Genomic DNA, 24,620 nt, shown 5'->3' with positions numbered 1-24,620 from the left:
AAAAAGAAAGGGAAGAAGAGAAGGAAAAAAGGAAGAAAACAAAAAGAAAAGGAAGAAAAGAAAAGGGAAGAAAGAAGGGAGGAGGAAAACAAAATAGAAAGGAAGGAAGAAAAAAGGGAAGGAGGAAAAGAAAAAGAACCACTAGAGACTCAAGATGGTTGAATATGTTTATTTATTCCTGCCATGAGCTTCTAATTCAGCAACGTCATCAACATCGGACACAAAACAGCGCCGGCTAGTGACGTCACCGGCGTTCCCGCTCCATCCTTCTGAAAGGCGCCTTTTTTTCAATACTCTCGAACCATAGAGAAAGACGTGAGGCCGACGCCCAGAACAGCCGGACTGGTAAGCCGCCTGCAACATATCGCCCGGAACCGGAAGCGAGTGTTTCTTCCCCCTCCCCCTTTTCCCCTCCCGTCTTTTCTATCAGCTTCCGCTTCCGGCTCGCGTCGCGATGGCGCGGCCTGGGCCTCGGGGCCCCTCGTAGCCGCCTCGCCCCGCGCCCGCTTTACTTCTTATGGCGGCCCCGCACCCCGACAAGCTGGAGGGGGGAGTAGGCCTCGCTCCGCCTGCTCCGGGTCCGCCTCCTCCTCCGCCGCCGCTGCCTCCTCCGCCGGGGAGCCTCGCCACGGGTCCAGGCCGCAAGCAGGGCAAGGCCGGTAAGGGAGGAGCGGGAAGGGGTGGTGGTGGTGGTTGCCATGGAGACCGGAGACGGCGTTGCTAGGGAGACGGGGCCCCACCTGACTGGGGGCGGGAGAGGGGAGCTCTCTTACTCGGGCAGGCGGAAATTCAACCGGGAAAGTGGATGATGGGCATTGTGGTCCGTCCCCCTGCCAGGGAGCCCCCTTCCCATACGGGCTGGTGCTGCTCATTGCAAGGGGGGGGCGGATTTAAGCCCCTCCCCCTCCAAAATAACCCCTACCTTACCAGGTAGGCTTCCCCCCTCCAACCAAAATCCCCCCCTGCAACCACAACCCTGCGAGGTAGGAAGGCTGACTTGAAAGAAAGGGAGCTTTCATGGTCCTGGAAGGTCATTTTTAAAAGAAATAGTTATAATGTATAATACATATATATATAAAGATATATATAGGCCACACCCAAGTATTGGGGCTGCTGCCACTTGTCACAAGGGTGAAAAGCATCCCAATGGCTCCGTGGGGGCAGGTTTTGCACTCATAACCCACCTAACACCAGTCCTCGCAGTAGCGTCTTAGGCCTAAGTATATTTACCCATGTTTATATGGTTGGTTAGTAAGGTAGGTAGGTAGGTAGGTAGGTGGTAGGTAGGTAGGTAGGTAGGTAGGTAAAAGGAGGAAGGAGAGGAGAGATGAGGAAGGGAGGAAGGGAAGGAGGGAGGGAGGAGTGGATAAGGAGGAGTGGTTGAGAATAAGGAAAGAAAAATGGAAGGAAGAAAGGATGAGTGAGTGAAAAGGAGGAAAGAGAGGAGAGATGGGGAAGAGAAAGGAAGGAAGGGGAACAGTGAGGGAGGAAAAGAGTGGATAAGGAGGAGTGGATGAAAAGAAAGAAAGACAGGAAGGAAGGAGAAGAGAGGATCAAGAGTGAATGAAAAGGACGAAAGAAAGGAGAGGAGAAGATGGGAAGGAGGGAGGAAAAGAGTGGAAGAAAAGAAAGACTGGAAGGAAGGAGTTGAGAGGAGGAATGGGTGAAAAGGAGGAAAGAATGGAGAAGATGAGAAAGAAAGAAAAAAAAAGGGAAGGAGGGAGGAACAGAGTGAATGAAGAGGAGTGGGTGAAAGAAAGGGGAAGATGAGAAAGGAAGAAACAGAGAGACAGATGAAGAAAGAAAAATAGGCCCCCAATTATTACCATCCATCTCATCTTTTCTATCACATCATATTGGTATCATTATTATTATCATTATGATTATTATTACTCCGGTGCTTTCCATGTACACTGAGAGCTTCTGCACCGGAAACAAATCCCCGTCTATTGATGTAATCGTTTCATAATCACAATTGGCCAAATTAAATTTTAAAAAAGGGAAAAAAAAAACAGTCCTGGTGTCATTTGAAAAAAAAAAGCCCCTTTGATACAACTTTGACCTGGACAACGACTGACAAATCTCTATAAGATGCTTGGACCAATATTCTCAATTTCTCCTTTTCTGCCTTCGTCAGGTCTTCAAATGAAGAGCCCAGAGAAGAAACGTCGCAAGTCCAACACGCAGGTATATTTGGAGTTGGCTGGGAGGGGGTGTTTCAGGTGCCCTGGGTTCGAGACAGCCTTGGGTTCTTATTCCCATACTCCTCCCTCCCGTCGTGTATTTATATATGCATTTTTTTTAATGGCCATGTAAAAGAATGGGCTTCCTCTTAACAGCCGTTAATGAATGCAGATTGGCTTAATGAGCACAGTGATTCATTTAAGGACCACTGCAAAAAAATGTCATAAAGTCGGGTCTGGTCACGGGGCGCCTCGAATTTATGACGGTAACACAACTGGAGATTTTGTCTCAATCGCGGTAAATTGAGGATTACCCATATTAAGTTAGTCTAATCTTCTCTTCCCCCACACTTGGTATCTTCCAGATCTATTGGCCTCCAGCGCCCCCTGCTGGAAACTGTACTTGTAAGTCCCCCTCTCTGGCCAATATAGGAATGCCGGTCTGCTTATTCGCCTCTTTCTTCTTGCAGGGCCCCTCCTATTCCCACCTCTCGGAGTTTGCCCCCCCTCCCACCCCGATGGTCGATCACCTGGTGGCCTCCAACCCATTTGAAGATGACTTTGCCATCCCCAAGGTTGGCTCCTCCTCCGCGCCCTTCCTCGGCAACCCGGGCCCCTTTGGCAACTTCCGCATGCAAGGGGCGATGGGCCCCCAGGTCCCGCCCAGCTACGGCGGGGGTCCCCAGCCCATGCGGAGGCAGCCGCCCCCCTTTGGACCCAACCAGATGGGCCCGGCATTCAACATGCCCCCCCAAAACCCTGGCTACGTCCAACCCGGCGGGATGGGCTTCGGCGGGCAACCTTTCGGGCAGCCGCTGGGACAGAACTTCAGCCCCCCCGGCGGGCAAATCATGCAGGGGCCCATGGGGGCGTTTGGCCCCATGATGTCGCCAACCATGGGGCAGCCCCCTCGCGGGGGGGACATGGGCTCCGGGCCAGCTCTCAACCCTCCAGGCGGACCGCCGATGGCCCAGCGATTCAGCCAGCCCGCCAACCTCTTTGGACAGTCCCCCCTGCAGCGCCCCAACCCCAACCTCTCCAGCCTGCCCCCTAACCCCAGCCCCTTCCCGGGGCCTGACCCCGGATTCCCTCCCTCTGCCGAAGACAGTGGGTCCGGCAAGCCCCTCCACCCGCCTCCCAACAGCTTCAACCAGGAACAGCACACCGGCTCGCCGGCGGCCGTCAACGGCACCCAGCCCGCCTTCCCGCCCAACAGCACCGGCCACAGCGGCCCCACCGGGACCCCCGAAGGCAACCCCTTGCCCCCCACCAGCAAGGCAGCTGGCAACTCGGGCCACCAGCCTCCGCCCGGCCTGGTGTACCCCTGCGGCGCTTGCCGCAGCGAAGTGAACGACGACCAAGACGCCATCCTGTGCGAGGCATCGTGCCAGAAGTGGTTCCATCGGGAGTGTACGGGCATGACGGAGAACGCCTATGGGCTGCTCACCACCGAGGCCTCAGCTGTCTGGGCCTGCGACTTCTGCCTCAAGACCAAGGAGATCCAGTCCGTCTACATCCGGGAGAGCATGGGGCAACTCGTGGCCGCCAACGACGGCTGAGACCTCCCCCCCACGTCGTCATCCCGGTGGGCAGAAAGGACGGCCGATCCGGTTTGTACCACTACGAGACACTCCTGGCTGAGGAGGGGGACAGCAAATCCCATCCCTGGAGAATTTTGGGCGGCCGAGAAAAAAGACCCTAGGACCTCCAGTGGGTTTCACTCCTGACCCTGGACTTGCTGGGCACACAATTGGATGGCCGGAAGATCCATTTTACGCCTTCATCCACTCCGGGAGCTTTGTCGTCCTTCCTGGGTTTGTCTCTCGCCCTCCTCGACCCACAACCTTTCTTTAAAACTGCCTTGACAGAAAAGAGAGAGAGAGAGAGGAGGGGGCGTTTTCCCAGTCTCCCCCTCCCATCTTCCATTCCTCTCCTCCGCCTCCATTCAAGTTTCGCCTCAGCCCCGTCCCTCCGTTTGGTCTCGCCGCGAAATCGTCCGGTTTTCTTCCAGTAAATCCACCAATTCAAGTAATATATACCTCTTGTTTGGAAGAGGGTGGGGAGGGGGCTGCAGGGGCATCTGACAGGAAGAGAGTCTTACGGAACACAACCTGAGGACTTGTCCGGACGCTGCTCCTGAATTTGGAGCTTCCGCGCTTACTTAAAACTTTGGAACCCTCCGCTGTAGCCGGTCGTTTCGGTAGCTCGAAAGTGGTTGCCGGGGTTTTTTTGACAAATAATGGGGGGAAACTTGACAGAACGACAAACTTTGGCCCTTTTTTTTTCTCCCGAGAAGACTGTAAAACAAAACAAAAGAACCAACTTGGGACCTGTTTTTTTAATTATTATTATTATTATTGTTATTATTATTATTACGTTCGCCTTCCGGTAATTTTCCCAACTGACATTTTTTGGGGGGGTCGCTGTGTCCGTTTTTCTTTCCGTCGGGCTTGTGTTTGGTCACGTGCTTAACGGATGTGTCTTTGATCGTTGTTTCTATCCTGCTGGACATTCGGCGGAGAGAGAGAGAGAACTGGGGAGGGGGTGAGAGAAAAAGAGAGGGAGTGGGGGGGAGAAGCAAGGTATAGCTGGATTGATACACAACCCCTCCCTCGTGTTTTAATGTTGCGGACATTAAAAACAAAGTGAATTTTGTACCAATTTCAGCTGGCGTTAACTGAAAAAGGGCTCTCGTCTAGGTGGCGAGATTTCAGATTATTATTATTATTTTTCCGCCTCGCCGTGGTGTGTTTGTGTGTCTCGAGGTCCCCGTTTTGTGAAACACACTCACTTCCGTCCCTCAAACGACAAGAGACGTCGGTTCAACTTGAAGTTCCCTTATAGCGTTTGGAGTTGGGTATAATAAGAGCCGGTTTGCTCAGGACACCAGGAGACAGTGAATTCTAGTTGTGATTTAGGGATGGAAAGTTGGGTGGGTGACTTTGAACCAATCACCAGGAGATGGTGAATTCTAGTCCTTCCTTGGGCACAAAAGCCGTCTGGGTGAATTGGACTAATCACTAGGAGTCTGTGAGTTCTAGTCCTGACTTACCCATGAAACCTTGGGCCAAATCACCAGGAAATAGTGGGTTCTATGCCTTAGGCACGAAAGCTGGCTAAGTAACTTGGAACCAATCACCAGGAGACGGTGAGTTCCAGTCCGGCCTTAGGCACGAAAGCCAGCTGCGTGACTTTGAGCCAATCGGCGGGTGTTGGTGAGTTCTAGCCCTGCTTTAAGTCTGAAAGCAGGCTGGGTGACTTCAAAACCAGGCCCTTCCTCCAGCCGTCAACCCACCCACTTCACAAGATTGTTGCTGGAGAAAACAGGAAAGAATATTAGCTATGTTTGCCACCTTGAATGATTTATTTATTTTTATATATATATATATATATATATACACACACACATACACATACACATATATACACACACACACACACACACACACACACAAAGGGCAAGTTAAAAATTAGTAAATAAAATTAGAAAACGTCTTTTCTCCCACTCATCTCAAAACGCACTTTGGATAAGGGTTCACAAGCTTTTTAAAAGACTCCCAGACCGTTTAGGGAAACCCATAAGTTTTAAAAGTTTCTCCGCCTTTTCCCGGGAGTTGAGGTCCACCAGTCAGAAAGCTGCCAGGTGCGGAGAGCCCCCACCCCCCTGAATTAAGATGCCCTCCTTATCCAGTCCTCTCCGTATGCCAATGCTGTGAGAGAGGGTAGAAGAGGGAGGGAAGGAAAGAAATTTTGGTCCAGGATATTTGATCCAGAAAAAACAACAACAACAGTGTCCTGGCCTCTCTCTTTTTTTTTAAAAAAAGCACCCTGTGTTCCTGCGTTTGTCCTCCCCTGATTGATGACTTTCATCCTGCCCGAAACATTGCCGCCACTACCACCAAGCAACCGGTGCCCCGTGCCAGGACGAGTTGCCCAGAAGGGATTAAAAAGCATTTGGCACCGGGCTCAAAAAATCAAAAGGTTTTCGTTCTGCTGGCCAGGGATGAGAGAGCTCCAAGCAGGATGGAAAATTCCTGGATCCAACAAAGAGAAAAGAGGGAGGAAATTGACTTCCTTGGCAGGAAGAAACACTCGGTGTCTGAATCCGTGCCGCGAATTTGGATCGTTTCTTTGGCCAAGCCTCCCCAAATCCCCAATTCTAACCTCGCTGGTGTAATTCTAGGAGCCCCTTTTTTCTCTCTCCATGTTTTATTTACATTACTTTCCATTTCCATCAAACTCTTGATCTGGGTGCAGTTATTTGAACAGTCACAATCCACATATTTGTTGTCATATCACAATTATATTAATGTAACTATAAGGTAAAGGTTCCCCTTGCACATATGTGCTAGTCGTTCCTGGCTCTAGGGGGCGGTGCTCGTCTCCGTTTCAAAGCCGAAGAGCCAGCGCTGTCCGAAGACGTCTCCGTGGTCATGTGGCCGGCATGACTCAACACCGAAGGCGCACGGAACGCTGTTCCCTTCCCACCAAAGGTGGTTCCTATTTTTCTACTTGCATTTTTTACGTGCTTTCGAACTGCTAGGTTGGCAGAAGCTGGGACAAGTCACGGGAGCTCCCTCCGTTATGCGGTGCTCGGGATTCGAACTGCTGACCTTTTCTGATCGACAAGCTCAAAGAGAGAGAGAGAGAAATGAGGGTCCCATGATGCGTTCTGAGCTCCGTGGTTTCCTTGTAGAGGTTTCCTAACCCAACTGGGTAACACCATCAGTACTACAGGAGAGGGGTTTGCGGAGAAGAGAGGAATGAGAAGGGAAGGAGGAAGAAAAGGAAGGAAAGGAAACGAGGGAGCCTTGATTGTCTCCAGTTGTAGGTAACATTATCAGTGATTCTGGGGTTTGTGGAGAAGAGTTGGAGGAGAATCATCATTAGTGCTACAAGAGAGGGATTTGTGGAGAAGAGAGGAATGAGAAGGGAAGGAGGAAGAAAAGAAGGAAGGAAGGAAAGGAACAAGGAGGCCTAGATTGTCTCTAAGCTGGCCTTGTTTCCTAACCCAACTAGGTAACATCCTCAGGGTTACAAGAGGGGTTTGTGGAGAAGAGATGGAGAAGGAAAGGAGGAGGAAAAAGAAGGAAGGGAAGGAAGAAAAGAAAGGAGGAAGAAAAAGGAAGGGAAGGAGGAAAAGAAAGGAAGGAAACGGAACGAGAGGTCCTTGATTATCTCTAACCTGGTTTATTTCCTTCCAGACCTTTCCCCACCCAACTAGGTAACAACATCAGCGCTTGAAGGAACAGCCTCTGACCAAAGCTATCTTTCCCAGCATATGGAGCCTTTCCCCCCTTTATTTTTTTAGTGTTATTTAGTTTATTTTGGCGAAGGAGACCCCTGGCATCTGTGCCCCCAGCTCCTTCCCGCTTGCAAACCCTACTTGGGTGGGGGGGCTTAGCTTATGCAGCCCCCCCCCTCCCAGCTTTTGTGAGAGGCGGAGACTCCAAACATGGAAGGCGGAGTTGCCTGATAGGGAATATTTTTTTTAAAAAAATTCAGCTGTTGCTGTCTCTCTCCTGCTCTATCCAGCTTAGTCATTCTGGAGGGACCCACACCTTAATTCTTATTTTTATTTCCTTTTCTATTTAAATTGGAAGCTTCTGCCTCCTTTAGGGCAACGCTCCCGGATTGTCTTTATGCAGGGGGCGACCCCCCTCTTTGTCCCCCCACCCCCCTCAAGCCCCCTTTCCCCCCCTCTTTCCCCCCCCTAATTCTCTCGACTTTCTCCCAACTTTAAGAAAACTTTCGCCAGGCTTTCTCAGCCCCGCGCCTCTCATTGGCCGGCTGGCGCCGCGTCCCTCTCCCCATTGGCTGCCGAGCTTTCCCCCCCGCCCTTTTTCCCACCACCCACCCACCCCGTGGACGTTTGGCCATGCAAAAGTTTCCAGCCGCGTCCGGATTTCCCTCGGCTCTGCGCAAACGGGGCAGCCCCCCCCCCCCTTTGGATTTTAAGGTAAGCCCTGTAATGTGGGGAGGGGGGGCAAAAGGAGAGGGGGAGGAACACCCCCCCACACCCCCACTTAGAGACTCCCCCCCTCCCTTCCCTGTTAAGAAAAAAAGTCACTTTCCCAAGTTTGGAAATGAGGTTTTTGGTCCATCAGGGATGAAGCGGGAGGGGGGGGGGATGCAGGGTTGCCATGGCGACCGCCCGGGGCGATGCTGCGGGTTCTTGTGTGAACGTGCGAAGCTTCCCATCTCTCCCCCCCCTCAATTGCTTTTTTTATTTCTCTAGCAATGTTACTATTTTTATTTTGTTTGTTTTTTTCAGGCTGGAAAATGGTTATTTGTTTCAGTTGAGTTTAATTTAGTTTCCTTTTGTTTCAAGCTTTGCCCATCCTTGGCGTCCTGGGGCATTTGCAACAGGGGAGACTCCCCGTTTTAGGGTGGGGCTTTGCAAAGGAGTTTCCCACACACACACACACACACCCGTCACCCACCCCACCCCACAAAGCGGTTTCCACTAAGAGGCTCCTTCTTCCAAGCCTGGAATATCACCACTTGGTGACCTTTCCCTTCCCCCCCTTCTCTGCCTTTCTCTGGAAATCTTCACGTTCCTGCTGTAAACAAATGCAGAAGCTTTTTCTTTCTTTTAAACTCTCTTAAACAAGTTTTCACCCTGGCTTCCTGCCGCAGCATATTTGCATTTCCGTTCCCTTCAAAGGCAGTGAATTTGCACCTTTTTCCTCCCCCAGCGTGATAGTTTCAAGTGGACTTTGTAAGAGGCAAAAATAAAAAAGCCTGTTTATCAACTGGCAAGAAAGCTGGGAAAAGCTGACAGGTTTTTCTTCGAGGTGTCAGCTGCCACTCACCAAAGCTTTTATTTATTTATTTATTTATTTAACAAATGTGTTAGTCGGGGGGGGGGGGAAATGCTACCCTTTGGCGTTTTCCTTCTGAGGTGGCAGCCTGGGTCTTCCCTTGATTGCATCGCTGGCTGTGATGATAATCTGGAAAAAATAAAAGATAAAGTGGACAGTGAACAAACTTGGTGATGGTTAACAACAGGTACATTAAAGAAAGAAACAGAGTCACTAATCCTGGCTGCGCAAGAACAAGCTATCCGCACAAATGCCATTAAAGCCAAAATCGAAAAATCCTCTGATGATGCCAAACGCAGACTTTGCAAAGAAGCTGATGAAACTGTGGATCACATCCTCAGCTGCTGTAAAAAAATCGCCCAGACTGATTATAAATTGCGGCACAATTCAGTAGCACAAATGATCCCTTGGAATTTGTGCAAAAATTATAATATTAAAACAGCAACAAACTGGTGGGAACATCAGCCTGAAAAAGTCACCGAAAATCAGATGGTCAAGATCTTGTGGGATTTCCGTATACAAACGGACAAAATACTGGCGCATAATACACCAGACATCACACTGGTTGAGAAAAACAAGGTCACAATCATAGACATCACAATACCAGGTGATAGCAGGGTCGCCGAGAAGGAACATGAAAAAATCGCAAAATACCAGGACTTAAAAATTGAAATTCAACGACTATGGCACAAACCAGGAAGTGGTAATTCCAGTGGTAATTGGCACACTGGGTGCTATTCCAAAAGCACTGGAATTACATTTGAAACAGTTTAAAAATTGACAAAATCACCATCAGTCAAATGCAAAAAGCCGCACTGCTTGGATCTGCACGCATATTACGAAAATACATCCTAGGCCTCTGAGTGGGGCCCGACTAGTAACCAATGCCAAATCTGGCGAAACAACTGGCTGCTGTGATACAATTCTGTTGTTGCAATAATAATAATAATAATAATAATAATAATAATAATAATAATATTGCAATAATCATGATTGCTCAGCAGGTGGGCACAGCAGAGAGCTCTCCCTCCCCGCCCTTCCTTTGCCACAAAGGGGAAAAAAAGTTGGTTTTCGAGAAAGAAAGTTTGTCTTGAAATGCAACTTTTTCAAAAATTTTGGCGGGGGGAAAAAATCATTCCCCCTCCCCAATTTTTCTTAACTGCTAGGGGTAGCCTGCAAGCAAATTGTGCCAAACCGCAGCTCTCAAAACAGCCTTGAGGGAAATTTTAAGACCCACATGGTATAACAGAGTTGGAAGGGGCCTCGGAGGTCTTCTAGTCCACCCCGCTTGTTCAAGCAGGAGATATGATGCGATTTCCTGCAAATGGTTGTCTAACCTCTTCTTAAAAGCCCACAATTTTGGAGGCGAGCTGTTCCACGGATTCATTGTTCTAACTTTCAGTAAATTTCTCCTTGGTTCGAGGTTGCTTCACCCCCTTGATTAATCTCCCTCCATTGTCCTGCCAGTGGCAGAATGCACTTTCTGCACTAACGATCCTCCTTTTTTTGGTGGGGAACAAAAACTTAATGGGATCCACTTTGATGAGTGACGGAGTTTTTCCCCCACCACTTTCTGAGAAGTGGTGAGAAATAAGTTTCTGCTGGTGAGAAATAAGATGGCTTGGCCAAAGGTTTGATGAAGCTGTTGTTAGAGACTTCCTGAATGCAAAGTATGGACCTCTCCTTCTCCTTTGTGTGGAGAGGCATAAAGCAACCGCAGGAATTACCGAGGCCCTCGGCTCCAAGTTTATATTCCTTTTATTACATTTTTTATGCGAAGGTGGTCTTTGCAGAGAGCCAGAACTTCCGGTGTGCCTGTTTAAGGCTATTTGCACCTTAAAATATCCGGATTTCTTTTTTCTCCTCCTGGGATTCTTTCTCTCTTTCCCTCTCCCTCTTTCTCACTTTCTATTTCTATCACTCACTTTCTCACTTTTTTCTATTTCCCTCTCTCTCTTTCTATTTCTCTCTCGCTCTTTCTCATTCTTTCTGTTTCTCTCTCTTTCACTTCATATTTCTCTCTTTCTCACTTTCTATTTCTATTTCTCCCTCTCCCTCTTTCTATTTATTTCTCTCTCTTTCTCACTCTTTCTATTTCTCTCTCTTTTACTTTGTATTTCTCTCTTTCTCACTTTCTATTTCTCCCTCTCTCTCTTTCTATTTCTCTCTCTTTCTCACTTTCTATTTCTATCTCTCCCTTTACCTCTTTCTATTTATTTCTCTCTTTCTCACTCTTTCTATTTCTTTCTCACTTTATATTTATCTCATACACTTTTTCACTTTCTATTCCTTTCCTTTCTTTCTATCTCTGCCTCTCTTTCTATTTCTCTTTCTCACTCGGCTTTCTCACTTTCCTTCTATTTCTCTATTTCTCTCTATCTCCCTCTATTTCTCTCTCTCTCACACTCACACACTTTTTCTATTTCTCTATTTCTTTCTTTCTTTCTTTCTTTCTTTCTTTCTTTCTTTCTTTCTTTCTTTCTCTCTCTCTCTCTTCTCTGTCCCCCCCCCTGCTCTGTTTAGCCAAGCCATTTCCACCTGTTAAGTTGCCTTCAGCAAAGCTAAAAATATATCACTTTCCTGCCCCCCTCCCCACCTCCCAGTCTGTCTCTTGCTTGGACAGCTGTTCTCGGGACAGTGGAAGAGTCTCGTGGTAAGAATTTCGTAAGCGGGCAAGCAGAGATTCCTGGAGAGAAACTTAATTTTTTAAGACAGGAGTTCCCCTCTTTGCTGTCTCTTTTAGGGTTGGGATATTTGGGAGGGGGGCTTGCTTTTCCTCCCGTTCAAAGGTCCTGGGTTCAGATGGGTTTCTGAGTTGGGGGTCGCCTCTACCCCCCCAACATGCAACCACACATCAACAACCACACAGTGCTGCTGCTCCTTATAACTTCAGCCAGGGCGAAGTCCCCGAGGGTTGGCTAACCGCCTGTCTCTGCTGACCAGCATAATTTGGATTCTTGGCATTTTCTCTTGAATTAGAATAGCTCAGCCTGGATGGCATTCGAAAACACCCTGGTCTCTTCTTAGCCTTGAGAGAGAGAAAATAAAACGATGCTACAGACAGGGTCTCACTTTTGGCTCTCTTTTTTCTTGCATTTATTTATTTATTGGTTTATTTCTGGAAATCACCCAGCTTGGCGTATCATCGGCTTCGACGGGGCAGTGTCCAACTTCCGAAGCTTGCATGGCGAGGCGCGGAATTAAAACAAAACCTTTTTTTGGAATATATTTGAACGTTTCATCTCGTCGCTTTGACTCGCTCCGGAAGCCGGTTAGAGTCGGGACGAGCGGCATTATCCATTGAATAAATAAATAAAAAAATTAAACTTAGCTGCTTGTCTGTTAGGTCTGCTTGAATCCTGCTGCTGGAGATGCTTGTTGTTATTTTTATTTTAAATGGATATAAGCTGACCGTCCTCACTAATCAGAAGCTTTTTAGAGTGAAATGGGTGGCAAATAAATTCAATCAGTCAAAAAATAAAATAAAATAATTAATTACTACATTCCAAAAGGGCCATTTTGTTACCTATCTTTGTCTTTCAACATCTTTTTTTTTAAAAGATGTTGGATGACCACCTGTCTGAAGTGGTGTAGGGTTTCCTGCCTAAGGAGGGGGTTGGACTAGAAGACCTCCAAGGTCCCTTCCAACTCTGTTATTCTATTCCACTTTTCTTCTTTTTCTTCTTTCTCTTCTTCCTCTTCCCCGTCTTCCTTCCTTTTCTTCTTCTTCTTCTCCTTCCTTCTTCTTTCTTTTTCTTCTCCTCTTTCCTCCTCCTCCTCCTCCTCCTCCTCCTCCTCCTTCTTCTTCTCCTCCTCCTCCTTCTCCTCCTCCTCTTCCTTCTTCTCCTTCTCCTCCTCTTCCTTCTTCTCTTTCACCTTCTCCTTTCCTTCTCCTTCTTCTTCTTCTTCTCCTTCTTCTCCTCCTTTCTCCTCCTCCTCCTCCTCCTCCTTCTTCTCCTTCTCCTTCTCCTTCTCCTCCTCCTCCTCCTCCTCATGGCAATAAATTTAATAAGCCCCAGGACCTGACTGTTTACATTTCCTCCTCCTTCCTCCTCCTCCTCTCTTTTTTCCCCCCTTGCGTGCTGTTGCATTTATTATAATTATTATTATTTTAAAGACATTAAAACACATCTTGTTGTCAGTTTCCCCCGGAGAGCTTTTTAGCTAAAGAGCAACAGGGGTAGAAACTTGCTGAGGGCCACCTGTGACCAGCCAGAGAAAGGAAAACAATCGCCTATTATTCAATCCCCAATAAACTTTGTTCCCAGTTCGAGCCACCTGTGTTTGTTAAGTTGAAGCTAATTTCCCAGTCAAATTTTATTTTTTTCCCCCCTCCTATACAATTTCGATCAGGCGCCAGAAGTTTGGAAGGATTTCTGGTTTGGCCCTTAAAGCTAAATTGGGAAGGTTAGCAACAGATCGGGGTGATTTTCTGCTCGGTTTTCGAGGCGTCCCTCTTTCAATTAAAAGGCAAAGATTCCGCTCGCGCATATGTGCTAGAAATCCAGGCGCCTGGCAACGGATTCATCTTTACGACGGTCACAGTGTCACGCAACCCTCTTTTTTGTGACCTTCCGATGAACCAAGTCAACGGGGGGGAGGAGGGGGGCAAAGCCAGATTTGGTTAACGACCGTGTCCCTAACTTAATCGCTGGAGGGGGGGATTCGTGTCCCACCACCGCGGAGAGAAAGGTCGTAAAAATTGTTATCTGTCATCTTTTTCCTAACCTCTCCAGGTGGATATTTGAGCATTTCAGGGCATGAAAAGGGATGGCTGACCGTTCAAATTCTCAGGAGCTGGAGAACAACAGCTGGGTGATCACAGGAGCAGAGGTGAGCAGGGTCGTTTCAAGGGGAAAAGAGTTCCAGAGCATGTCAAGAAATCTCCCACAGTGGTTTCCCCTTCCCTTGCATTCACTGGCCTGTCAATAACCCACTTTTCCATTCTTCTTCTTCCCCTTCTCCTCCTTCTTCTTCTTCTCCTCCTCCTCCTCCTTCTACTACTACTACTACTACTACTATTACTACTGCTACTACTACTTCTACTTCCCCCTTTTCTTCCCCTTTTTCTTCTTCTTCCTCCTCCTCCTTCCTCCTCCTCTTCCTTCTTCTTCCTCCTCCTCCTTCCTTCTTCCTCCTCTTCCTTTTTCTTCTTCCTCCTCCTTCCTCCTTCTTCCTCCTCTTCCTTCCTCCTCCTCCTCCTTTTCCTTCTTCTTCTTCCTCCTCCTCCTCCTCCCTCCTCCTCCTCCTTCCTTCTTCTTCCTCCTCCTCCTTCTTCCTTCCCCTCCCCCTTCCTCCTCTTTTTTCTTCTTTTTCCTCCTCCTCCTTCTTCCTCCTCTTCCTTCTTCCTCCTCCCCCTTCTTCTTCCTCCTTCCTCCTCCTCCTCTTCCTTCTTCTTCTTCCTCCTCCTCCTTCTCTAGGCTGCCGCTGTGGAAGATCTCGGCTTCGAAGCATCCGAAGAAACCCAGTTAGAAGGCGAGTTAGCCATGATTTAGCACCGAGGGGTGGGTGGGGATACACGGGAAGACGAGATTCCCCCCACTCCCCCACATTAACTGTTGTCCACAGGCTTCCCTCTTAAGCTCTGCCCTTTCCCGCCACCCGTGTCTGCAAAAACATCGGCAGCGAAAATTCCACGTAGGGGTTAAAATGAAGAAAGGGGGAATATGAAAAGATTCTGGAGTTAAAAATCAATCCATTGTGTGTCTGTTTGTTTTTTTTTTTCCCCCGTCCCCAACAGCATCTCCACCCGAGAGCGATCTCTTCGTGGACAGTCCAGATCTGGAAGAAGGCAAAGCAAAGGTTGAATGTGGAAATTGTGGGTCGGGACGTGTGTGTGTGTTTGTTTGTGTGTTTTGTGTGTGGCAAGCCACAACTCTGTAGCATTGGAAGGCTCCAGACTCGCAGTGGTGGGTTTCAAAAATTGTTGGGACCTACTCTGTGGGTGTGGCCTCCTTTGTGGGAGTGGCTTGCCGCCCATGTGACCGGATACGAAATTATGAATTAGTACTTAGGTCGGTCCAAGTAGCTATTCAGAAACTCTGGCGTTGCAAGTCTTAAAGCTGTCAAGTTACAAGATCCTTGCCAGTGGTGGGTTTCAAAAAATGTTTGGAACCTCTTCTGTAGGTGTGGCCTGCTTTCCGGGGTCCACTGGTGGAACCTCTTCTAACCGGTTCGGTAGATTTGACGAACTGGTTCTACCGAACAGGTGCGAACTGGTAGGAACCCACCTCTGCTCCAGAGAGACACTGCTTATCCATCCTTTAAATTAATGCAATAATCCAAATCTCACTTTGGAAAGGTTAGCCCTCACTCCTGGGAAGGGAATCAGCTGCTGGGATTTCATTAATTGGGACATAAACACATGAAAACATCTTTTACGTCTGTCTGTCTGTCTGTCTGTCTATAATAAAATAGCCACCCTTCTCAGATGTTTAACATTTCTTTTACTTGATTCAATGTACTTTCTCTCTCTCTCTCCTCCTTTATTCTTTCCTTCCCCCATTCCCCTCCCTCCCCTCCAATTCCCTTCCCTTCTTTTTCTTTTCCTCCTTGTTCCTTTGCTTTTTTCCTTCCTTCCTCCATTCCCTTCCCTTCATCTTCTTCCCTTCCTTCCTTCCAATTCCCATCCCTTCTTTTCCTTCCTTCCTTCTTTTCAGTCCTCTCTCTTCCTTCCTTCCTTCCTTTCTTTCCTTCCTTCTCTCCCGTCCTCTCTCCCATTCTTCCTTCCTTCTTTCTTTCCTTCCTTCTCTCCTGTCCTCTCTCCCATTCTTCCTTCTGTCAACTCGCAAAGCATCCCTGGTTTAATTGATTTAAATCAATTGATTTAATTAGGGCATCCGTCGGAATCCTGACACCTTCCTTCCTTCCTTCTCTCCTGTCTTCCTTCCTTTCTTCCCCTCCAATTTCCTTCCCCTTTCTTCTTTTTTCCTCCCACCTTATTCCTTTGCTTCTGTCCTTTCTTTCTCCCTTTGTCTTTTTCCCTTCCTTCCTTCCTTCCTTCTTTCCTTCTCCCCTTCTCTTCCCTCCTTCCTAGACAAAAAGATAAAAGAAAAACCACTTCTCAGTCGGGACAAACTTCCAAACTTTTTCCCATCCAGAGTCAGGAGCCAGAAGATCACCTGATTTCCAGAGATCCTTCCAGCCAGGAATCTACTCTCTTATTGTTGAATGAAGAGAAGACGGACAGCCCACATCCAGAGGATGAAGGATTCCCCCTCTCACAATCACCCCCCACAGGTGACTTCACATTTCCAAAGCGGGGTCCATTTTCCGGCTGAGAAATGGCCTAAATAATTCTAACTAACACAGGCAGTCCTCGACTTACAAGAGTTCACTTAGTGACCATCCCAAAGTTACTACGGTACTGAAAAAAAATGACAAGGCCGTTTTTCACTCTTACGACCGTCACAGCCTCTCCCGTGGTCACACGGTCGAAATTCAGGCGCCTGGTAACGGATTCATGTTTATGATGGTCACAGTGTCACGCAACCCCACCCTTTTAGCGACCTTCTGGCGACCTTCCAAGTCAACGGGGGGGGGAGCCGGATTCACTTAATGACCGTGTTGGTAACTTAACCACTGTGGGGGATTCATGTCACACCACTGTGGAGGGAAAGTTTGTAAAAGGAGGTGAAATTCGATTTCGCAACCGTCTCGTTTAGGAAACAGAATTTTTGGTTCCCATTTGGGGTTGTAAGTCGAGGATTTTCCTGCATTAAAATAAAATGAAATGAAATGAAATAATGAAATGAAATGGAAAAATAAGAAAATAAAATAAACTAAAAATTATAAAAATAAAATAAAAATAAAAAAATAATTAAAAAATAAAAAAATGAAATGAAATGAAATAAAATAAGAAAATAAAATAATAAAAATAAAGAAATGAAATAAATGAAATAAATGAAATAAATGAAATAAATGAAATAAATTAAAAAATAATTAACAAACAAAAAAGAAATGAAATGAAATAAAATAAGAAAATAAAACAAAACAAAATAAACTAATAATAAAAAAAAATAAAAAATAAAAAATAAGAAAATAAAATAAAAATAAATAAATAAATAAAATAAGAAAAATAAAATAAAAATAAAATAAAAAAATAATAAAAAATAAAATAAATAAAAAAATAAAAAAACCAAAAATAAAATAAAAAAATTAAAAATTAACAAAATAAAATAAAATGTATAAATAAATATATACACTTATTTTTAAAAGGAAAATAAAAAAAATGTAATTTCACAATGGATCAACTTTGGGGTCATTTTGAATAATTCTCTTCCTTCAATTGACGGTGTTCTTTGATTGGCTGGGGAGGCAGGTGTGGTGGTCACAGGTGACCCTCTGGCCTCCGTCCAGCCAGGTGTGTGAGCCTGGGCCTCTCTTCCATGACATTCAGGTCTCCCCAGAGATGAACAGAAGGCTTCTTCCAGCCTCAGGGAAGAGGTGGCGTCCCCCGAAGCCGACGTCGAGGGTCTGCGCCAACGGAAAGGCCGCGTGGACGACGTCCAGCAGGTGGGGCCGGAGCTGACCCGCGACCAAGCTAAGGAAGCTCCTGAGGACGAGGACGATGGGCTTTCCAGGGTGAAATGGCTGCTGGCCGTTATAGCCATTGTTGGTTTTGGAGTCTTGGCCATGTTGGGTAAGCAGGAATAATGGTGGGTTGGTGGGGGTATATTTTCTAAATGATCTGTCATCTGTCTGTGTATCCATCTCTCTCTCTCTCTCTCTCTCTCTCTCTCTCTCTCTCTCTCTCTGATATCTATCTATCTATCTCTATCAAAATATATATCGAAATAGCTGTCGAAATATCTATCTTTGTCTCTCAATCTATCTCTTCATCTACCAGAATCTTATTTATCTGTCCATCCATCCACGCATCTATCTTCTATCTTTATATCACCTCTCTTCTCCCCCATTCTCTTTCCATTCTCTTTGTTTTCTTTCTTTCTTTCTTTCTTTCTTTCTTTCTTTCTTTCTTTCTATCTTTCTATCTTTCTTTGTCTGTCTGCCTGTCCGTCTGTCTGTCTGTCTGTCTGTCTGTCTATCTATCTATCTATCTATCTATCTATCTATCTATCTATCTATCATCTATCTATCTATCTATCTATCTATCTATCTATCTATCTATCTATCTATCTCTTATCATCTATCATATCTTCTATGTCTGTCTGTCGGTCTATCCATCCATCCATGCATCCCTCCATACAATCTCCTAAACCATTCTTTGCCTCTCTCTCTCTCTCTCTCTCCAGGGGTCTTCCTTGACACCGAGGAAGGTGAGTTTGGGGCCACGTTTTCATGCTTTCCCGTACAGGTGAGACCTTGGCTTTTGAACCGCAGTTGGGAAGAGAACTTCCATTGCTCCAGAAGAAGAATTAAGTCAGCCATACGTAATCGTCAAAGGCGAATCGGCGACACTTAAGGGAATAATGGAACGACTGCTGCAAAAATGCCAAAATACCCAGGGGTGGGCATGGACTACCCCTATTTTTTTTAAAAAAACTTTATTTTTTTATTTTTTCCCTCCCACCTCCACCTTCAGGGGGCCTGGACCTGCTGAATCTGGGACTCAGCTCCGACGGAGGAGAGTCGCCTCCCGCCAACGGCGGACAGGTAAGGAAAATGACGGTGTTACGGGGTGGATCTCTGATCCAGCGCCTGGAAGGACGGATTGAAACAGGATTTGGGATGGTCCATCTGCAGAAAGGACGACAGAATAGCTCCGTGGAAGCTGAGGAAGCTATAGACACAGTCACCCATGAAAGTTTTTCTGTCGCGAAACAGAGAAATACATAATACAAAATAAGCAGCTGTCTTTTTTTTTTTAAGGATTTTATTTCTCATGCATTCATTCGCAAATATGCATTCTCATAGCTATTGTTATATGTCATCCTTTTAACATTTATAATTCCATTCTTCCCCTAAAGATTTAACGGTATAATCGAGATTCCTTTCCTGCCATCTCCTTCCCTCTCGTTTTCTCCTTCCCTCCCTTCTTCTCTACTTTGTTCTTTCGCGCTCTCCTTTCCCTTTTCTTCTTCCCCTTCCTCTCCCCTACGTCTGTCCTACTCCGACTACCCCCTCCCTTTCTTCCTCTCCTTTACCCTTTCTTCTTTCCCTCTCCTCTCTTCCTCTCTCCCTTCCCTCCTTCCATCCATTGTAGTATTTACATATTTTCCTGGCAAACAATAGATACGAACTCAAGGCAAAATTGCTCGACTCGACTGCAGAAAATATGACTTCGGCAACAGAGGGGTCAACGCCTGGAATGCTCTACCTGGCTCTGTTGCAGAAAATGGGCTGTTTTTCGCAAAAACGAGGGCGTTTTCCCCTTCCCCCCAGCCCTGCTGAAGCCTGCAGAGTGCTTCTGGAGGCTGGGAGAAGGCAAAAACGCCTCCGTTTTTGCAAAAAACGAGACCTCTCTGGGACTGGCATGAGCAAACTATTTAAAAAGGCTGGGGGGAATTACATTTTTTTTCAATGAAGATGATAGAACTGGTACATTCACGTGTCCGGCAAAGTTCCTAGCTATTCGTCTGAACTGGTAGAAATCCACCTCTGGCTTATATGTTATATTCATACTTGTTTTCTCATACATGCTTGAAAAACCGAAAGAAATAATAAAATAAAAATGCAATAATCATAGCCGAGAGGTCATCTCTGCCCAATTTTTCTTCCCTCCCTCCCTCCCTCCGTCCCCCAGGACTGGTCACCCTCCCTGGAATCTGCGAAGGACCCTCAATTCCGTGCAGGCAAGGAAGATTTTTCCACTGATCCGAAGAGCTTGGATGCCATGGGAGCCTTGCTGGATAAGCTAGCCAAGGAAAATCAGGATATTCGACTCATGCAGGCGGAACTCCAGGTAATGGGGAGGGGGTCTTCGCCCAATCAGTGGGCATCAAGAGACCCCTTTGGGTCTCTGGAGAGAATCTGGGTTTGGATAACGGCCGCAGGGGTTTGCTCCAAAGTGTGGCGAAAAGGGCTGCGAAATCAGGGGCGACTCACTTAATGACCCCATTGGGAAGACCTGGTACTAGACTGTGGTCATAAGTTGAGGACTATCTTCTATCCCTTTCTATAGTTTTGGTTCTGGTATATTTTGCCTCTTCGTAGTTAAAACCGTTTTTTAAACCGAACCTGCTAAAAATAAAGACGTTTTTGATTAGAACTACCAGGTCTTGTTGAACCGCGAAGATAAGACCCTTTTTGATTGGAAAAATAAGATCTTTGCGATTGTAGAAATTAAGAACGTTTGGATTGGAAAAATAAGATTTTTTGGGGTGGGGAGGGAGGGATTGCAAAAATAAAAAACGTTTTGACTGCATAACTTAAGACTTTTTTGCCTGTAAAAATAAGATCTTGACGCTTGGAAAAATTAAACCTTTTTTGACTGCAATAATAGAACTTTTTTGACCAGAAAAAATGGAAAACCCTTTGCCTGCAAAAATACAATCTTTGTAATTAAGAACTTTTGGATTGCAAAAATTAAAATGTTTGGACTGCAAAAATAAAACCTTTTTGACGGCAAAAGTTGTCTGATTGCAAAAGTAACCGTTTTTAACTGCAAAAATAAGATATTTTGCCTGTAAAAATAAAAGTTTTTTTAAATGCGGAAAATAAACCTTTTTTTTACTGCAAAAATGAAACCTTTTCGAGTGCAAAAACAAAACACTTTCGACTGCAAAAATAAGTTTGTTTGTTTTTTTACTGCAAAAATAAAACCTTGTGAACTACAAAAATGAGACCTTTTGGATTCTAACATCTTGAACAAAATCTCTCTTTTTTTTTCTACTTGTTTCACAGGCCCAGAAGGAAGAACTAGAAATTCTGCTGCAGAAATCCCAAGACAAGACATTAGCTGTCGATTCCCTGCAGCAGAATTTGGCTACGGAAAACCAACGTTTGGCCGAAGCCTTGAAGAGGGAGACGGCCGCCCTCTCGGCTGCCCGGGGTGAACTCCAGCTTCTTCGGGAAAAGGTCCGTAAGCAGGACACGCCGGCCGATGCCAAATCCCGCCAGCATGCCGGAGAAGAACCGGTCTCTCGTCGCCCTGATTTTCAGGAGAAGGAACTCCACCGTCTGCGTTCCTTGCTGGCTTCGGTCCGTCAGGATTTGGGAAAGCTGATGCAAAAAAACCCCCTGGAGGAATTGAAAAACCTGGAGCAGAGGCTGGGCAAGGAGGTAGACCTCAGTGAGGTTGAGAAAGAACCCCGGACGCCGTGGAAAGAGAGCGCCAAAGCAAAGCAGGGCAGAGCCAAACCGTGGCAGAAGAAACACCAAGGGGAGGAGAAGTTTCGGCAGGAGGACCGGGGGGAGGATCCCAAAGCAGCCAACGGGAAAGGGCCACATCCCCCCAAGAAGCACCAAGCAAAGACCCCCAAAGGAGGAGACTACCAGCGGGGGTCCCGCAAAGCCAGGAAACCGATGGAGCCCCAGGAATTGTGGGAGATGCTCGCCAAGCATCCGTTCCCCGCCCCGCAAGGTTGTTCTGGGGTCGCCGAATGCGCCCGCCGAGACGGTTTGGCCCCCGTCCAGAAAGGCCCCTTCCTCAAACTGGTGCAAAATTATCTCTCCGGACTGGGCTGGGGGAGATACGCCAGCGAGTTGGTCCCGGTGCTGGAAGGGTTTTTCGGCGCCGATGGGCTCTTTGCCCACGATCGGATCGGCTTCGCCGACTTTTTGGATAAAACCGAAGACGCCCTGGAAGAACTGGCGCGGCACTTGGGAGTGAGCGAAGATGGGGTGGACGATTTCGAGGACACCATGCTGAAGCAGCTGGGGGCAGCCCCAGGACGCAGGTGAGGAAGAGGAGGGGGAGAGGAAGCATCGCAGGCAGGAAAAGGCTGGGGGAGACACTGTCGTATTTCAGGGGGTGGCTAATGGCTTTCCCACGCAAGAAGGAAGCTTGCTTGGAAGACTTTTAAGCTTCTAGTCCTCATGGCGGCCGAGCAAACCCGAATGTGTAAAGGTGGAGTCGCTCAAGGGGAGATTAATTTAGAGGCAGTGTGTTCATTTCCCCCTTACGAGACCCCTTTCCCCCCTCAATAGGTACCTATAATATCATCCTCAACTTTCGACAATTTATTTAGTACACTGGGAAAAGTGACTTACGACCGTTATTCACACTTAATGACCATTGCAATAATCCCCATCTGGTCAATGTGATCAGAATTCGAACGCATGGCAGCTAACTCCTATTTACGACGGTCGCAGGGCCCCCAGGGTTGCGTGAGTTCCTTTGGCGACCGTCTGCCGTAAGCCGAGTCCCCGGGGAAGTTGGACTCACTTAAAGACCGTGTCACTGGCTTAAAACCGTTGCCGTGGCTCCCTTAACAACAGAAACGATGGGCTCAGTTGTCGTAAGTCGAGGACTGGCCACACTGTAGTGTGCGAGGCGAACCCCGTGAAAAATCCCATGAAAAAAAGGAGCTTGCTTTGAAGGCTTTTAAGTTTCTAGTCCTCGTGGCTCTGAGCGAGCTCGACTACCTAAATTCTCACTCAAGGGAGAGGGGGATCGATTCTGCTTCTTGCAAAAGTGGGGCGCATTTATTTCCCCGTTGGGAGAACTCCCCCTATTACCCCGTGTCATAAAAGCAGTATAATTCTCACAAACGCACCTAGATTAAATATTAAATTTGCACACTTTAATGCTGGAAGAATTTGCGTTGCAGGGGGGGAGGTTTGCAAACTCGCTCCTCATGATCTCCTAAAATCTCACCTGATTCCCGGGGATCCCTGTGGAGTGATAACTGGGTCCCTTTCTTGCAGATCCACTCGGGGAGATGGCGCCAAAGAGCGGGGCCATCCTAAGAATCGGGCGTACGGTTAGCCCGTCTTTCGACCGGCGTGGCAAAGGTCGCATGGACATTGGTGGAAATCTCAAGGGAAGAGGCTTCTTCAAGGTTTTTTTTGGGGGGGGGGCATTCTTACCTCCCCCCCCCTTCGAACTTTATATCCCCATCTTATACGTCCAGGAGTGACGTCCAGTGAGTTATGAGCCGATGTATCTGAGCTCTCCTTTCTTCGGTCTGTATTTTGGGTTTGAAATGCCGCTGGGCCTCGACGTACGACCCCCATTTCTGTCGTACAGCGAGACGTTGGCGGAGTGAGCTTTGCCACGCAACCCCCCCCCCCTCCATTTTGCCTTCCTTCCTCACCACTGTCATTTAAGCAAATCGCTGAAGTTATTATGATCCTAACACGGGCGTTAAGCGAATTCGGCTTCCCCCACCACCCCTGCTGATGTCGCTTGTCAGAACGTTCACAAAAAGGGGGTCACACAGCATCTGTCGTAAGTTGGCCAGCGCCTGAAATTTTGATCGCGTCACCTCCTAGATGCCAGGAAGGTTGTAAGTGTGAAAAACTGTGTGAAAAACTCTCCTCAAGCGTCCATTGTCACAGTGTCGTAAGTCGAGGACTTCCAATAAGAAAAATATTGCTCTCTGCCCTTCCACACGGACATTTCTCTGGCCTCGTCCCTTCTTCCTTTCTTCCCCCCATCCCAAAAACCCCCCCACCCACAAATTTATCTTCAAACTAATTTAATTTTTGAGTTTTCCTTTCTTGCTTCCAACGTTAAGCTGATCAGGGCAGGCAAGAGGCCAATCAGCACCTCACCAAATCGGAGGTGTGCGGTGGGTGACCTGCGGAGAAATGATTCAGCTTGCTTTACACAACGCCACAATTGTCTTGTTTGTGGGTTAGCCGCACGATAAACTTCCTGCACGTTTTGTTATAATGGGTTCAAAGACACACAGACCCCCAATCCTTCCATCCCCAACCCCGGGGGCTTTGATGCCAGGGAGTTGCCCCCTTTTTCTCCGCATGACTTCCACGCACACTAATTTTACCCGTCTTGTTATATCGCATTGTGTGTCCAACAGCCAATTAAAAGGACGGATTTAGAACCCCCAAAAGTCTCCTGAACTTCTCTGGAAAACGAAAGGGTAGTGGGGATCGCTCTGCAGGGCTGGATGAGATTACGGGGAGAGCATCGTTGAGTTTATCGGCCTCGAAGGAAGGAGAAGAGGGTGGAAGGAGGGGGAAAAAGGAAAAAGAAAGGAAACTTAAGGATGGAAGGGAAGGAGAAAGAAAAAAGGAAGGGAAAAAAGGCGAAAAGAAAGAAAAGGAAGGAAGGGGAAGAAAAGGGAGGAGGAAAAGAAAAAGGGAAAAAAGAAAATAAGGATGGAAAGATAAAGAAAAGGAAGGGAAAAATAGTAAGGAGAAAAGAAAAAGAAAAGTAAGGAAGGAAGGAAAAGAAAGGAAAAAGAAAGGAAACTAAGGATGGAAGGAAAGGAGAAAGAAAAAAGGAAGGGAAAAATAGAAAAGGAAGAAGAAGAAAAGGGAGGAAGCAGGAAAATAAAGGAAAAAGAAAGGAAACTAAGGATGGGAGGAAAGGAGAAAGAAAAAAGGAAGGGAAAAATAGGAGAAAGGAAGGAAAGAGAAGGGGGGAAGAAGAAAGGAAGAGAAAAAAGGAAGGAAATAAAAGAATGGAAGGAGAAGAAGAAAAGGGAGAAAGGAGAAAAGAAAAAAGGAAGGAAAAAGAAAGGGAAGAAAAAAGAATGAAGCAGAAAAAGAAAAGAAAAACTTATTGATTTGTATTATTATTATT

The 24,620-nt window shown here is 46.9% G+C and overlaps 2 protein-coding genes across 4 annotated transcripts; both read left to right on the top strand.

The window, feature by feature from the left end:
* Window positions 1-421: 421 nt before the first annotated feature.
* Window positions 422-4,838, top strand: PYGO2 (pygopus family PHD finger 2). Its single transcript, XM_014051611.2, has 3 exons — window positions 422-659; window positions 2,138-2,187; window positions 2,654-4,838. Exons 1-3 carry the CDS (start codon window positions 518-520, stop codon window positions 3,740-3,742), a joined length of 1,281 nt encoding a protein of 426 aa, XP_013907086.2. The 5' UTR covers window positions 422-517; the 3' UTR covers window positions 3,743-4,838.
* PBXIP1 (PBX homeobox interacting protein 1) lies at window positions 2,167-23,925 on the top strand. Of its 3 annotated transcripts, XM_087705112.1 has the most exons (11): window positions 7,998-8,142; window positions 13,744-13,852; window positions 14,428-14,482; window positions 14,745-14,809; window positions 16,108-16,246; window positions 17,406-17,648; window positions 18,262-18,285; window positions 18,552-18,622; window positions 19,713-19,871; window positions 20,813-21,807; window positions 22,778-23,925. In XM_087705112.1, exons 2-11 carry the CDS (start codon window positions 13,778-13,780, stop codon window positions 22,836-22,838), a joined length of 1,887 nt encoding a protein of 628 aa, XP_087561238.1. In that variant the 5' UTR covers window positions 7,998-8,142; window positions 13,744-13,777; the 3' UTR covers window positions 22,839-23,925. The 3 variants fall into 3 exon arrangements, with proteins under 3 accessions (XP_087561237.1, XP_087561238.1, XP_087561235.1); XM_087705111.1 differs by lacking the exons at window positions 7,998-8,142; window positions 14,428-14,482; window positions 14,745-14,809 and adding an exon at window positions 2,167-2,187 and having other exon boundaries at window positions 13,744-13,840; XM_087705109.1 differs by lacking the exons at window positions 14,428-14,482; window positions 14,745-14,809 and having other exon boundaries at window positions 13,744-13,840.
* The last annotated feature ends 695 nt before the right edge of the window (window positions 23,926-24,620 follow it).

This window comes from Thamnophis sirtalis, unplaced genomic scaffold (genome assembly GCF_051295495.1).
Source record: "Thamnophis sirtalis isolate CommonGarterSnake01/CBP01778 unplaced genomic scaffold, rThaSir2_p1.2 scaffold_2, whole genome shotgun sequence".
Taxonomy (NCBI): Eukaryota; Metazoa; Chordata; class Lepidosauria; order Squamata; family Natricidae; genus Thamnophis; species Thamnophis sirtalis.
The sequence above is the reverse complement of the archived record's forward strand: the minus strand, read 5'-3'. Positions and strand labels throughout refer to the sequence as shown.